The 14100-nt window shown below is 59.6% G+C and overlaps 1 protein-coding gene across 3 annotated transcripts in view; it reads left to right on the plus strand.

Annotated features, from left to right (window-relative positions):
• Positions 1-11753, plus strand: part of GAK (cyclin G associated kinase) — a 49679-nt gene extending 37926 nt beyond the window's left edge. For 2 of the 3 annotated variants that reach the window (XM_033106609.1, XM_033106611.1), the window contains 10 exons: positions 413-606; positions 1529-1675; positions 1809-2279; positions 2584-2757; positions 3342-3452; positions 4561-4677; positions 8982-9206; positions 9923-10071; positions 10963-11139; positions 11233-11753. In XM_033106609.1, coding sequence (XP_032962500.1) covers positions 413-606; positions 1529-1675; positions 1809-2279; positions 2584-2757; positions 3342-3452; positions 4561-4677; positions 8982-9206; positions 9923-10071; positions 10963-11139; positions 11233-11334 — 1867 coding nt within the window. In that variant the 3' untranslated portion in view covers positions 11335-11753. The remainder of the gene's footprint in view (positions 1-412; positions 607-1528; positions 1676-1808; positions 2280-2583; positions 2758-3341; positions 3453-4560; positions 4678-8981; positions 9207-9922; positions 10072-10962; positions 11140-11232) is intronic. The other variant, XM_033106610.1, reaches the window with a different exon arrangement.
• The last annotated feature ends 2347 nt before the right edge of the window (positions 11754-14100 follow it).

Consider the following 14100-nt stretch of genomic DNA (forward strand, 5'->3'; position numbering starts at 1 on the left):
ACCTGTGCCGGGGCCCCAGGCTGCTGCCTCAGGTAGCGCTCAGAGAGCGGGGCCTTCCAGAATCTCCCTGCTCCCATTCCTGGCCCAGCAGGGCAGGCGGGTGCTGCCTCCTAGCCCAGAGCGACCACAGCTGCCCGTCCTTGTGCTGTGGGTGTCCGTTGATAGTCGAGGCGTTTGTCCGGGGCTGATGGCCCCATTCGTATGGAATTACACGTTGGAGATCTCAGAGGGCCTGGCCTGAACCTGAGGGCCTGCGGGCCACGGCGGGCCCAGCGTGTGAGGCGCAGCGTGGGGTGTCCGCTCCTGTGCCTGGAGAGCGCTCCGCCCTGAGCTGTGCTTGTTTTCTGGTGGACGTTGGGGTGACTGAAGCGTGTCACGGTCCCTTCTCACTGGTGTCTGGCCTCCACTACAGGTATGACCTGGACGCGTGTGACATTCAGGAGAAATACCCAGATTTATTCCAAGTGAACCTGGAAGTGGAAGTGGAGCCCAGAGACAGACCCAGCCGGGAGGCTCCGCCCTGGGAGAGCACGGGCATGAGGGGGCTGAACCCTAAAATCCTCTTTTCCAGCCGGGACGAGCAGCAAGACATTCTGTCCAAGTTTGGTAAGATCCTTGTGTTCCGAATGCGCTGGTGGGTGGCCACTTCTGACATGTCCCTGAGAAACAGTTCAGGGTCAGGCAGCGTGTGGGGTGCAGGGACACTCACTCAGAGCATCACACACCGTGGCCCCTCTGTAGGAACTGGAGCACCCGCTGTCCCAGGTGGGCCCACGGGGGTCACCGGTGGGCCTGGGACTCGGGTGGGGAGGGTCGGATTTGAGTCACTGGCTGATTCAGAGAGCGTTGCTCTTCTGGACACGCGTCATTTCAGATGTGACCCAGAAGCAGTCGAGGCTTCATTCTGGGCCAGCTGGGCGCCGTGAGGCCACCAGCGTAAGAGCTGGTATTTCCTGGGGATCCCCTCACTCAGCTCAGTTGTTACCTTATTTCAGAGCAGTTGCAGAAAAGTAACATGAAAAGTACACTGGCCGATAGGACTTCTCAGTCTGTCTGCGGCCACGTCAGTTTCCTTCATGTTCTCGGTTTGACCTTTTTACATTTTCTTACGCGAAGACAACTCAGTATCCCTAAAACGTCTGTGTGCACACGTATGTATATGTGTGTGTACATGTATGCGTGCACGCATATGTGCATTGGCGTGTATGTGGGCACATGTGTGTACATGTGTGTGCTCATGTACATGTGTGTGCACTGTTAGCCGGGGCAGCATCTCTGCCTCCATTGGGCTCCCTTCACAGGCTGGCCCCCAGGGAGTTGTTGGCACAGGTTCCCTGTGGCTTGGCCCTGGCCCGTGGTGCTGGCTGCTGCAGGCGACGGACACCCTGGGCTGGGTGGTGCGAGCGTCCTTCCCTCCGCCTTCCCTGCCCTGCAGCCCAACACCCCCTCCTCTCCCCTCCCCTGCCTGGCGGTCCAGTGCCCCCTCCAATCCCCCCGCCGGGTGGTCTTACACCCCTCCCCCTGGCAGGGAAGCCGGAGCTCCCCAGGCAGCCTGGCTCCACCGCTCAGTACGATGCTGAGATGGGATCCCCAGATGTGGAGCCCACCGAGTCAGAGTCACCGCAGAGCAGCAGCGTGGACACCAGCCACTTCCTGCACACGCTGGACTGGCATGGTAGGCACAGGCACAGCCGGCATCTTATGTGCGGTCCGTTCTGGCATGCAGGCCTGGTGCCCGCCTTGTCTGCGTGCCCTGCTGTCTCCTTTTCTGGACTTCCAGCTGTGTCAGCGTGCTTTTCTCTTTGCAGAGGAGAAAGACTCCGAGATGGGCCTAGAAAGGAACTTGGCCAAGGAGACTCCAGCTGCCCTGGCAGAGGACGGAGGGGACAGTGAGCCATCTGACGAGGATGTGGCAGAGTTCTCTGCTGAGAGCAGGGACACGGCTGACGAGGACACACCGGGCGCAGAAGTGAGAGCACAAGACCAAGAGCTGCTTTTGGATGGGGACACACCAGCCGCCCCTCAGGAGCCCACGCTGCCTGAGGATGGCGTCGACCTCTTGGGGCTGCACTCCGAAGCAGGGCCAGCGCCCCCCCCGCAGGCCTCCGGGGCCCCCCCTAGCAACGCCGACCTGCTCAGCTGCCTCCTGGGGCCCCCCGAGGCTGCCCCAGAGGGCTGCCCAGGCGATCTCCTGGGCAGCGAGGGCCCCCTGCTCTTCACAAGCCCAGCCCCACCCCCGAGTGCACGGAGCACGCCTCACGAAGGGCCCACTGTGGCGGGTACGTGCTGAACATGTGATACGGTTTGTGGTCTGGCCTCGTAGAATTGCGAGCCGGTGACACGGCTAGGGGTCAGCACCTGGGCCCTCACAGCCTTTCCTGTGCTCACGGCTGGGAACTGCCAGTCCTCCCCCCATAGGCTGCCGTCTCCCCGCGAGTCCGGGGGCACGGGGCGAGGGTGTGCCCATCATCACACTGTTGTCCTGGACTGGACGCTGCGGTCTCAGCCTGGGTCTGGGATCGGCTCACTGTGTGCGGTCTGCGCAGCCCCTCACCTCCGCCTGCTTCTCATGTGTCTGCACAGCTGACCCGTTTGACCCTCTCCTGGTGACGTGTGACCCAGACGCCCCGCCCTGCTCCAGGCCCCACCTCCTTGGCGAATTCCTTAATTCAGATTCTCCAGCTGCCCCTTCCGCATCCTTCCCCTCCACACACAGTGCCCCACCCCCGGCCTGCAGCACAGACTTCCTACAGCTGGGTGAGTGGTCCTGGCTGCGGGCCCTGGGCTGACCAAGCGTGGCTGCAGGTCCTCCCTCCCAGGGGAGGTGACGCAGTGGCTGGTGTCCACCCTGAGTGCTCCGCTCAGTTTTGGGGAGGGAGGCAGGTTCTGGGGGAGCTGGTGTGTGGCCACAGGTGAGTGTGTGGCCAACCACAGGGAATGGTGGTCTTTGAAGACCCTTCCAGATGAGTAGCATGCAGCATTGCTCTGGAAGCTCATCCACTTGCTGACCCCCTGTCCACTGGTCAGTTCAGTGTCCCTGTGACGCGTCCTCAGCCGGTGAGGAGGGAGGCTGGTCAGTGCTGGCCCAGCCCAGCACTCAGTAAGGCTCCCTGCAGGCCAGGGGTGGCCCCACCCGCACGTGGGCACAGCCCCGCCTGGAACCCGCTGCACCGATGAGCCAGCTGGGCCCCGGTCTCTGGCAGAGGCAGCCATCACTGGGCTGCCTCCTCACATGTTGGGGGTTGTAGATAGGCCGACCCAGCCTACAGGGCCCCCAGGAGGCCCTGTGAAGGCCGCGGCCCGCCCCACCAGGGGACACGCAAAGTCCTGCTCTCTTCCAGGGGATGTACTAGCAGAGTCCAGCAAGATGACCGCGTCAGCCAGCCACCCAGACCTGCTTGGCGGGTGGGACACCTGGGCGGAAGCGCCGGCCCCCACACCAGCCCCGGAAGGTACGGCCCTGGCCCCCTGGAGGCAGGGTGCCTGCTCACTGTGACCTAACCACAGCCCTCCCCGCAGAAAAAGAGTGAGGGGCGGGCGTACTGGCGGGACACGGTGCTCCGTCCTCGCCCCCCTGTGGAGCCCATGGGGGTGACAGTTTTGGGCTTCGCACATGCTTACTGCCGGCACTCGGACCCATCATGTTCCGTAACATTTTCTCCTGTCCTGTGGGGGCGGTGCCTTCTGAAGGACCCCGGGGAGCCTGCTGATGGCCCGGGGGCCGTGCCGTACAGGGTTGGCGTCTCGGGGCCCTGCCCTTGAGCACGTGCCTTCTGTGGGCATGTCCTTTCTGTGCATCTGTGACTGTCCTGTTGGGAAATGTCCACTAGTCAGTTGCTGTCAGAGGCAATCATGGTGACGCCTGTGACACGTGTCCCCCTCTAGGTACCTTTTATTAATTTATTTGGCTAGCAGCAGTTCCTGGTCTTAGCTTCTCACCAAAGTTGGGTGATAACCGTAAATACTTGTTTACCTATTTGCTAGGCTGTCCCTTATTTGAATTTGCACTTTTTACTATAAATGAGGTTCACTATTACTTCGTATATTTTTGGTTATTTGTAATCCTTTTGAGAGCTATGAGTGTTTCATGTTCTTTAATCATTTTTTTGCATAGGAAATTCATCTTTTGCCTGTTAATTTGTAAGAACTTTTCACGTATGAATAGCCACTATTTGTAACAAGTATATTCCATCAAGTGGCTATAGAATAACTTACTTAGGTATTTCAGTATTTTACACTTGGAACATTCTCAAACTGACACTGTTACAAAGACGACTGTGAAGCACCTTCACACGTCCAACCCCAGGGAGCCTCAGAAGGGTGCGCCCTCAGGCCTGTCACGCTGGCAGGGACGGCGCCTTCTGTGGGGACTGGCGTGGGGGCAGTGGAGGCGGCTCTGGTCGCGCGTGCGGCCGGGCCCCGAGGATGTGGGCTCTCCGGGGTCTCAGCCGTGCCGGTGCTGGCGCTGGGCTGCGTGCGGTCTTCAGGAGCAGAACAGGCTGAGCAGAGGCTGTGTTCTACTTCATGGCGCTCGATCTAACACCCTCTGCCCTTCTCCAGGCCCCTTCCTCGCTCCTGGAGGCCAGCCGGCCCCTCCCGGCCCCCCGGCCAGCCAGACCAAGTCTCAGAGCCTGGACCCGTTTGCAGACCTCGGCGACCTCAGTTCCAGCCTCCAAGGTACCGTGCAGGACACGTCGGGTGTGTAGAGTGCCAGGCCTGCTCGTAGGAGGCTCAGTGTGTCTGTCCTCTGGCCCTGCTCCCCCATCAGACTCAGGTGCCCTCCATGAGGCCTTCACCTCTGTCCACCGAGGCCCAGGGTGCAGTGACACCAGGAAGAGCCTGTCTGCTAGCATTGCAGGGACTTCATAACCAAGCTAACATGCGCAGTTGCCAGACCGATGCTGGGGCCTGGCCATCGCGGGCGTCGCCATGCATGTGGAGCCGTATGGGGAGCGGGGTCTCCACGTGGGAGACCCACGTCATGCTTGCCCCTGTTGGTGTGGAATCTCCTGGAGCTGATCCCACGTCCTGGGGACACGTCCCTGGGGGCCCTGCGGCTCCTCCAGAAACATGGGGAACGAAGTAGTTAGACACCATGGGTGTCTGAGAGTCTCTCGTTCCTTGACAGTCGGGTATGTTCGAATTCCAGGTTGGGAATCATGTCTCCTTGGAACACTTACTGTCAGGGGGGATCTGTTGTCTGGCCCTTGGGCGGTGTCTCCTCCCGCGGGAGCGTGGTGACCACTCCCTGCGGCCCCGCACGGACGCCTGCCGAGCCCCGACTTGGAAGCGGCCGCTCCTGGCTGCTGGGGGAGCTCCCTGCTTTGTCTCTGCTCCCCTCTGCCCACCGCAGTTCGCCTCCACCCACACATCTCCGTGTTGTTAGGGCTCCTGCTACTGTCTTGTTGAGTCCCAAGGTGATCATTCTTTGAATGGCCCTTTTGAAAAATAGTTTCCTGGTGTTTCAGGTTGCAGTGTGTCTTGGGCATTCCTGGAAGCGCGGGCATATGCTGGCAGCTCTGCCCTGCACAACCTGTCTTAGGCTGTCTGCGCGCACTGGGGGGCCACCCAGAGCCTCCTGGGTGCTGCCTGTGCTGTCGGCTTCACATCCAGTGGGAGGAAAGGACTTCTCAGGACCCAGTCGCCCGTTCTCAGGACGGAGCCCGCCCTCAGCTCTGCACTGTGACCCAAGTTCCTCTGTCACATCCCTGGGAAAACTGAATTCTGAATAAAGCTGATGGAACTGAAAGGAGAAGTAGACAAATTCAAATTCTAGTTGGAGACATGCACATCTCTCTAACCAAGTGGAAGAACGGCTGGGTGGAGGAGAGTCAGTAAGCGAGGGACAAGCTGCTGGCATCACCGACCGCCCAGGGAGCATGTTGACCCTCACCGGACCTGGCATTCGCCAGGGACCACACGTGTGCCTCACGCACCTGGGGAACCTCCTCCAAGGAAGCCCGTGGTCTGCCCCTCGGCGAACTTTGCACGGAAGACCTGCAGACCGTCCTTGTGCTCTGACTGCATGGAAGTTAGCGACACAAGACAACTGAGAAATCCTCAAACGCTTAGAAGCGGTGCACACTCCTGAATAACACGGTTACCTAGGAAGTCTCACAGGCGGTGACACGTTGACCTGAACAAGGACGAAACCTGAAATGGCGAGGCCGGGGTATGCCACTAACGCCGTGCTGAGAGGGGATGTGTAGCATGAAACGTTCCTTTAGGAAAGATGAAATGTCTCATCAGTATCGTGAGGCTGCACTCAAGGTATCTGAAAAGAAAAGCAAAATAAACTGAGCAGATGGAAGGAAGGAAATAAAGAGCCAGCGGAATCAGTGAAATAGAAAACAAAAACAGGAACGAAAATGAATTAAACAAAATGCTGGTTCTTTGAAAAGATGGATGAAATTGACAAAGCTGTACTAAAACAAGTTATTTATTTTAAGGAGGGCGCAGCTCACAGTGGCCCATGTGGGGATCGAACTGGCAACCTTGGTGTTATTAGCACCACACTCTAACTAACTGGGCTAACAGGCCACCCCATAAAACAAGCTTTTTAAAGGAAGACAAGTTGCCAGTATCAGAAATGCTATGGGGACGACAGCACAGGTGTAGACGATAGTAAGGGGATGCACCAGCAGCACACGTGAACGTGCTGTGTGTGTGTGTGTGTGTGTGTGTGTGTGTGTGTGTGTACATGTACGTACAGATCCCTCCAAACCTCAGGACCCAGCCCACCCAAGGCGAAGGAGGCCATCTGACTAGTTCTAACAGTGCAGAAAATGAACCGATAGTCAGAAACCTCCCCAGAAGGAAATCTCCAGTCCCAGATGTTTCATTGGAGAATTTTACCAAACGTTTACAGAACTCATAACAATTCCACATGATGTCTTCCAATTGGGAAGAGGAGGTGACATCTCCGGTTGATTTCATGAAGCTGTAATTACCCTGATACCAAAACCAGACAAAGATAGTACGAAAAAGAAAGCTACAGGGCACTCAACATTCCTCGTAAATGTAGATGCAGAAGTCCTCGACACACAACACAGTCTGTGCACGTAGAACCATCAGGATATAAAAAGAACCACACACCCGAACAAGCAGGGTCCACTCCAGGGACGCAAGGCAGGCGCAGCGCTCCAAAACCCGCTGACAAAAAGAGTCTGCCACGTCAGCTGGCCAAGGAGGGACAGGTGTGTGACCGCACGGACAGTGAGGAAAGGTATTTGACGAAGACCCAGCACCTGCTTATGATAAGCACGCTTAACAAACTGGTAATGAGAAGACTCGATCCCCTTGGTAACGAGCGTCTACAAACCCTGCCTCATTTAGTGTGCAAGGCTGCACTGCCCCCGAGAGTCGGTCCAGACAGGAGTGCCCCCTCCCACGCCTGCCCACTGCCTGGCTCAGGTCGCACAGGTAGGCAGGAAAGGAAAGAGAAGAGTTGCACTGTTCCTGTCGTAGGTGACGTGTTTGTCTGTGTGGCAGGCCTGTAGGGATCTCTGAACATCTTTCAGATCCAGGGAGAGAGCTCCAGTCGGCTCAGATACATGGCCAGCAGACAACACTGGCACTGTGCACCAAACCCCACGTTATAAACAGTGGCATTCGCAGTCGCCAAGAAAGAAGAGACACAGGATGTGTGTGATGGAACCACAGGACCGAACATGATGGAATAAATGGAGAGACCCAACAGAGTAAAAACGTCAGGCCTTCCCAGGTCCGTAGGTTTAGTGCAGTTCCTCCCAGAGCTCAGTAAGGGTTTCTGTAGACAGACAAGCTTACCGTAAAATTTATTTGGAAAGTCAGAAGAACACAAATAGCTGTAACAGTTTTGTGATGGAAGAGGAACGTGGAGGAATCACTTTTCCTGGCCCTGGGCTGGATCTAGCTGCCGGAATCGAGAGCACGTGGTGTTGGCAGAAGGACAGACATGTAGACCAGCTGAAGGGAGTAGAGGGCCGGAGGTAGACCCACGCAAATAAGACCGGCCGAGCAACAGAGATGCAAAAACCATTTGCAGTTGGTGCTGGAACAATTGTCTGTCTGTCTGTAGGCAACCAGGTGACCTCGCCCTGAACTCTACACCTCACACTTCAGGTAGCAGAACTGGTCATAGATTTAAATGTAAGCTGGCAGAAGAAAACAGGCGATCTTTGGGACCTAGGGCTAGGTGTAAGTGTCATGCTCCAGAACAGAAAAAACTGATTACATTGGACTTGATCAAAACTAAATCTTCTGCTAAAGACTGTCAAAAGGGTGGAATGACCAGCTATCAATCAGGAAGAAATGCTTTCAAACCCCATGTTTGACAGAACTCACGTCGAGGATACGTAAGTACAGTCAGCCTTAACTTACTGTCGGCCGTCGTATCTGCGACTCGAAGCGAAAGGACTTGTAAGGAAACCCGCCGTCCCACGGGCTGACGAGCATGAACGAGGCTCAGGCTCCCTGCTGTCCCCTGGTCAGCATCAGTGCCATTGGCTTCACTGGCGCTATTGGAGGGTCTCCGTGCAGGGAAAAACAAAGAGCTGAGCCATTGGAAAATGGCAAGCGGTGAAGACACGCCCCAGTGCAGGGGCCGAGCAGATGGCTAGCGAGCTTGGAAAGGTGCCCAGGGAAATGCCAGGGAATATTTGAGGAACAAGGTGTTTCTCCAGGGCCCATGAGCTCCAAGTCGTTGTCCTTCAATCTAGTTGTGGAGGGTGCAGCTCAGCTCCAAGTCCAGTTGCTGTTTTCAGTCTTTAGTTGCAGGGGGTACAGCCCACCATCCCATGTGGGAATTGAACCGGCAACCCAGTTGTTCAGAGCTCACGCTCAACCATCTCAGCCAACCGGCCGCTTCCCGTGAATGTTCATTTTACAAAGGCGTGTTTCCCAGCACATGTGTCTCCAGGACACCGCCATCCATAGTGCCTCACGGGACTAGGTGGCTGTCACGTGTTGTTGACGCTCGCCCGCTATGACTGTTTCCCCAGGCTCACCCGGTGGATTTGCTCCTGGGGGCTTTGGTCCCAAAACGGCCCCCCCACCTAAGGGCAGTGGCTCCTGGCAGACAAGTCGCCCCCCAGCCCCGGGCCCCCCACGGCCCCCCCAGGCCAAGCCTCCCCTCAAGGCCTGCGCCCAGCCAAGGCCAAGCTACGCTACAAACTTCAGTGTGATCGGTGGCCGAGAGGAGAGGGGTGTCCGTGCCCCCAGCTTCGGTAAGGCGCCCCCTTCCCCTGTGTGGTTTTCTTGAGCTTGAAGTCACGTGTGTCCTGACGTCCTGGTTGGTTTTCTCCAACTCACAGCCCAGCCCAGGGGAAGAGTGTTCAGTGAGACCCAGAGCCCTGCCACCCACACCAGTGAGACCCAGAGCCCTGCCACCCACACCAGTGAGACCCAGAGCCCTGCCACCCACACCAGTGAGACCCAGAGCCCTGCCACCCACACCAGTGAGACCCAGAGCCCTGCCACCCACACCAGTGAGACCCAGAGCCCTGCCACCCACACCAGCCACTTCTGGGCAGACGGAATGGTTCAGATGGGTGCCCGTGGCATCCCTTCCCTCCCCAGGCCCACGCTGTCCCAGAACCTTACTCGGCAGCTAGTCAGCCCGGGCCTGGCTGCGGTGTCGGTCACGGGGGTGGCCAGTCCTGTGCTGACCTCAGGAGGTGACAGAGACGGCTCCACACTCAGGAGTGTGTGGGCCCAGGGAGCTCTGTTGGATGTTTTCCACTTTTCTCAGCTGCCCTTCATTCCCAAAGAGTCGCTGAGCCGGAAACGCAGTCGTAAAGGAGCCGGGCGGCCTATGACGGCAGGCAGGCCTATTTTTAAGGCATGGGACATCCATCCTGGGCTTCCTGGCTTTTGAGGCATCTCGATGGCGTCCGTGTCCGCGGCCCGAATGTCTCTCAGCAGAGCCTCTGTCCTCCTCCAGCGCAAAAGCCGCGGGTGTCCGAGACCGACTTTGAGGACCTCCTCTGCAATCACGGCTTCTCCTCCAAGGCCGACAGGAAGGGGCCGAGGACCATCGCCGAGATGAGGCGGCAGGAGCAGGCGAGGGACACGGACCCGCTCAAGCTGAAGGTGCCGAGCGGGCAGGGGTCCCCGGACCACCTCCCCACCTCCAGGAGTGCCTGGGAAGGCCCAGCGGCGTGGCGGGCACGGCCCATGTGGCCCCGCGGGGTCCGGGGGTCCCTGAGGACCTGAGGGTTGGGGGTGCCCAGGGACCTCACTCCCAGCCCACCTCCCATGCAGGAGGGGCTTTGACGCCCTCCGCTGAGGCCCCCTGCCTTCCTGAGAGGTTTGGGGCGGACACAACTGTCCCACCTCAGCACCGTCCACGTGGTGGCTCTGTCACCACCTGGCTGATGACAGGAGGCGTTTACCTTCTCATTTTATTACTAAGCGCCTCACTCCTGTGAAGCCCTAACCAGACGCAATCCTGGTCAGGGAAACGTGCCTTCAGGAGAGCAGCTCGGGGCACTGGGGTGACGCCTGCCAGCCGGGCGCTCTGGCCGTGAGCCTCAGCATCACAGTGTCAGGGTGTCCTCAGTGTGGGGTCGGTGGTACAGGTCTGCAGGCTACAGCAGGCACCCATAGCCTTGGGGGTCAGCTAACAGGACCCCCCACCCCGAGGAGCCCCATCTCGTCCCTACTGGGCAGGCACTGGGGCTCCAGGACAGGCAGGGCGAGGCCACAGGGGAGGGTCATCTGTGAATCCCCACTGACAAGGGTCACCAGGCCCCGTGTGCTGTGTGGTCCTGTGAGGTGTCTAGCCAGGCCTAGGGAGCAATGTGGACCTTGCCTGGGTGGGGTCAGTGGACAGATTGGGACTGTGGGGCCTGGCCTAGTGCCTCCTGGTGGGATCTTGCTCCGTGTGAGAGACTCCTGGGGACCCATCAGGATGACCACTAGCTGCACAGGGGGTGGGGCTGCAGCCAGGAGCCAGCTCTGCAGCAACTGCGTGTCCCGTAGCTCCTGGACTGGACCGAGGGCAAGGAAAGGAACATTCGTGCCCTGCTGTCCACGCTGCACACTGTGCTGTGGGATGGCGAGAGCCGCTGGACACCCGTGGGCATGGCCGACCTGGTGACGCCCGGGCAAGTCAAGAAGCAGTACCGCCGGGCGGTGCTGGTGGTGCACCCAGACAAGGTGAGCGCAGGGGCGGAGCCGGGTAGGGTGGGCGTGGGGTGGGGGGCGGGGGTGGGGTGAGCGTGGGGGCCTGCTGACCACCAGGTCCCACAGGCGGCTGGGCAGCCCTATGAGCAGCAGGCCAGGATGATCTTCATGGAGCTGAGCGACGCTTGGGCCGAGTTCGAGAGCCAGGGCTCCCGTCCCCTCTATTGAGCCCGCGTGGCCGTGGCCGCACGTGTGGCTCACGGAGCTGGAAGCTGCTGGGCTCAGCCGAGAGCCGCCTGGAGGCCCTGCAGCGTGGGCTGACTCGGCTGCACCCCATGGCTGCGCCCTGCTCGTGGTGGTCCTGGAGCAGACAGTGTCCCCGCCGCGTCCTGGCGGGCGCGGGGAGAGAAAGCATTCCGAAGCCTCTTGGTTTTTCTTTCTTTTTCCCAAAGGAAAGTCTTGATTCACGCCCCTCCTCCAATCGTCATCGTCTGTGATTTATTTTGTCAGTGGCCGTCCCCTCTAGAGCGTGTCCCCTCAGGGTAGTGCGCGCTGCCCAGCTGTCCTGTCCTGTCGTGAACATTCATGTCCCCAATGTGTAGTCAGCCTGGCGGCCACCTGTACATAATTAAACTATTTTCTGATGACATCGTGTCCATGCCAAGTAGCCGCAGTCCTGCTGTCCTCTGGCTGACCTTGGCTCTGCCCTGGAAGACAGAGCGTGGGGACTGCATGTGCTGCAGAATCAGGCTCTTTGTCACTACCGGCCTGGACCTCCTAGGGCCCCCAGGGTGGCCTGGGCTGGGTGGTCACGTGCAGCAGGTGCGTGGGGATGAAGGGACCAGCTGTGGCTCAGGGTCTGGGGGTCAGCTCTCACCGTGGGCACTGGCCTCCCGGGGGTCACTGCCCCTGTGGGCCTGGACTGCCTGTGTCTGCTGGGCCCTCAGAGCACGATGGGTGTGGGGCCTTTGGGGAGGGTTATGGGAAGTACAACAAAAAGCACTTTCTTTGAGCGCCGGCTGCTCAGTGTTGTGCATGGAGACGTGGCCAGGAGGCTGCACAGGAGCAGTCCCCGCAGGCTTAGGGGACAACACACTTTAGCACATGGCAGCCATGGCCGTGACTCAGTTTTGGTCAGAAGTGACTTTCCTAGCCTTCCGTGGGGGGGTGTCCGCAGGGCCCAGGAGCTCACCCGACCCCTGGCCGCCCAGCTCGGCGCTGCCCGGGCCCTGCAGACGCGGCCAGTCCAGGACTTTGGGGAGGTGGGGCCAAGTGTCGTGCCCTCACCACTCCCTTCACTCCAGGTCAGCACTGCAGGCCTTGGAGGATCCATGTCTCCACCCAAAATGTGAGTGACTGACTCGTATGTGGTGTCAGGTGGCATTTGGGTGATTTCGGACGTGTCCTGGGTGTTGAGTGGGTGGGAGATGGGCGCTTCCACCCGCTGCTGTCTCCGTGGGACGTGCAAGTTGTCGTGGGCTTTGGTCAGGAAGCTCCTGGCGGGGAACCTGGCACCAGTGTCCTGGATGGGACACAGGCCTGGTCTTGGAGCGGGGGTGGGGGTGGGGACCCGACCTGGAGCTCAGACCCCGCCTCCCACTGTGGTGACCGTCGGGCCTGCAGCTGGGCAGCTCAGAGAGTCTGTGGCCTCTGCACCCACAGGAGGTCTTGTGCCAGGGGGACCTCGCCCGGGGCCACTCTGCCCTGGGCCTGAATAGGAGGCAGGAGAGAAGGGCGTCCTTGCTGGGGTGAGCCATGCGCCTGGTTGGCGCTGCCGCTGGGGCAGGAAAGAGAAAAAGAGAACCTGCTGGTGGCTGGCCATCCATGAGGCTCCCCGTGGTTACGCATCTGCCAGTGTTTGTAGCTTTTAGTTATTTTAATTCATGGACGATGGAACCAGTGCAGGTTCCCATCAAAGTTGCTGGCCGGTTGGGCACAGCCACATTCCACCTGATCAGGGCCTGTGGGAGCCCTGCCTGCCCACTGGCCTCCATGTGTCTCATCCCACTCGCCCCGCTGCTGGGGTGACCATAGAGCATTTCCAGCTGGCCTGGCCCAGGGTGGTTCTCACAGGCCAGGACCCCATGCAGGGGCTGCTCCAAAGACCAGGTGTGTCCACTCCAGGGAACCGCTCAGGCCAGGGAGTGACCACAGGGGCCACAGACTGGCCGGCCCCTACCCCAGCTCTAAGGGGATAGGTGATGTCCAGTCTGCAGCCAAATCGCCATGACCTCGGGGAGCGGTTCCCACCCAGCACTTGTCCTTGCTCCAGAGACAGGTTCCAGGTCTGAAGGGTCTGGTCTCGGACGAGGGGCCTCTGGGGCAGCCCGCCCGCCTAACGGGCCTGTGTGGCACCCCCATGCCCACCTCCCCGCCGGCTCCCAGACCCTGCGGTCCTGGCCGGAATGTCGCGTCCCATGTCTTGAAAGCGCCCCCAGATTAGTGAGTTCTGCTTGTCCAGCTGTACGTCTTGTGCCTCGGGCATCCTGCTGCCACGTCCCCAGTCCTGTGGCACCTGCTGTGCTTCCCTCAGCTCTTGGGGGTGGTCCCCCCACTCCCGGGTCTAAGCAAGCTCCACCACTGCCCGCCAGAGTGGCCCCTTCTCCGGCAGTGGCTTCATGCAGGCGTGGTGGGAGATGGAGGGGCCGTGTCCTCTGCTCCAGCCCCACCTGGTTCCAGCACACGCCCGTTTGCGGGAGACAAGGTGAGGACCTACTGGGCGCCAGCAAAGCAGGGTGACCTCACAGCTCTGTGGCAGGGCCTCCGAGGAGCAGGGACCGGCTTGGCTACATACAGCCAACGGCTTGCCCTGCCCTGCTTGCTCATCCTGAGGCCTCTGAAACAAACCCACTGCAGACACTGGTCCAGGCTCTGCCTTCGGGGACCCAGGGTCAGACCCGTGCAGCTTGTGTGGGGTGCTGGAGTGACATGGGACATTGTGATGAGCAGTCGGCCGTGGACCCCATGGTCAGGGGTGGCAGTCAGCTGAGCCCC

This window comes from Rhinolophus ferrumequinum, chromosome 5 (genome assembly GCF_004115265.2).
Source record: "Rhinolophus ferrumequinum isolate MPI-CBG mRhiFer1 chromosome 5, mRhiFer1_v1.p, whole genome shotgun sequence".
NCBI classification, from domain to species: domain Eukaryota; kingdom Metazoa; phylum Chordata; class Mammalia; order Chiroptera; family Rhinolophidae; genus Rhinolophus; species Rhinolophus ferrumequinum.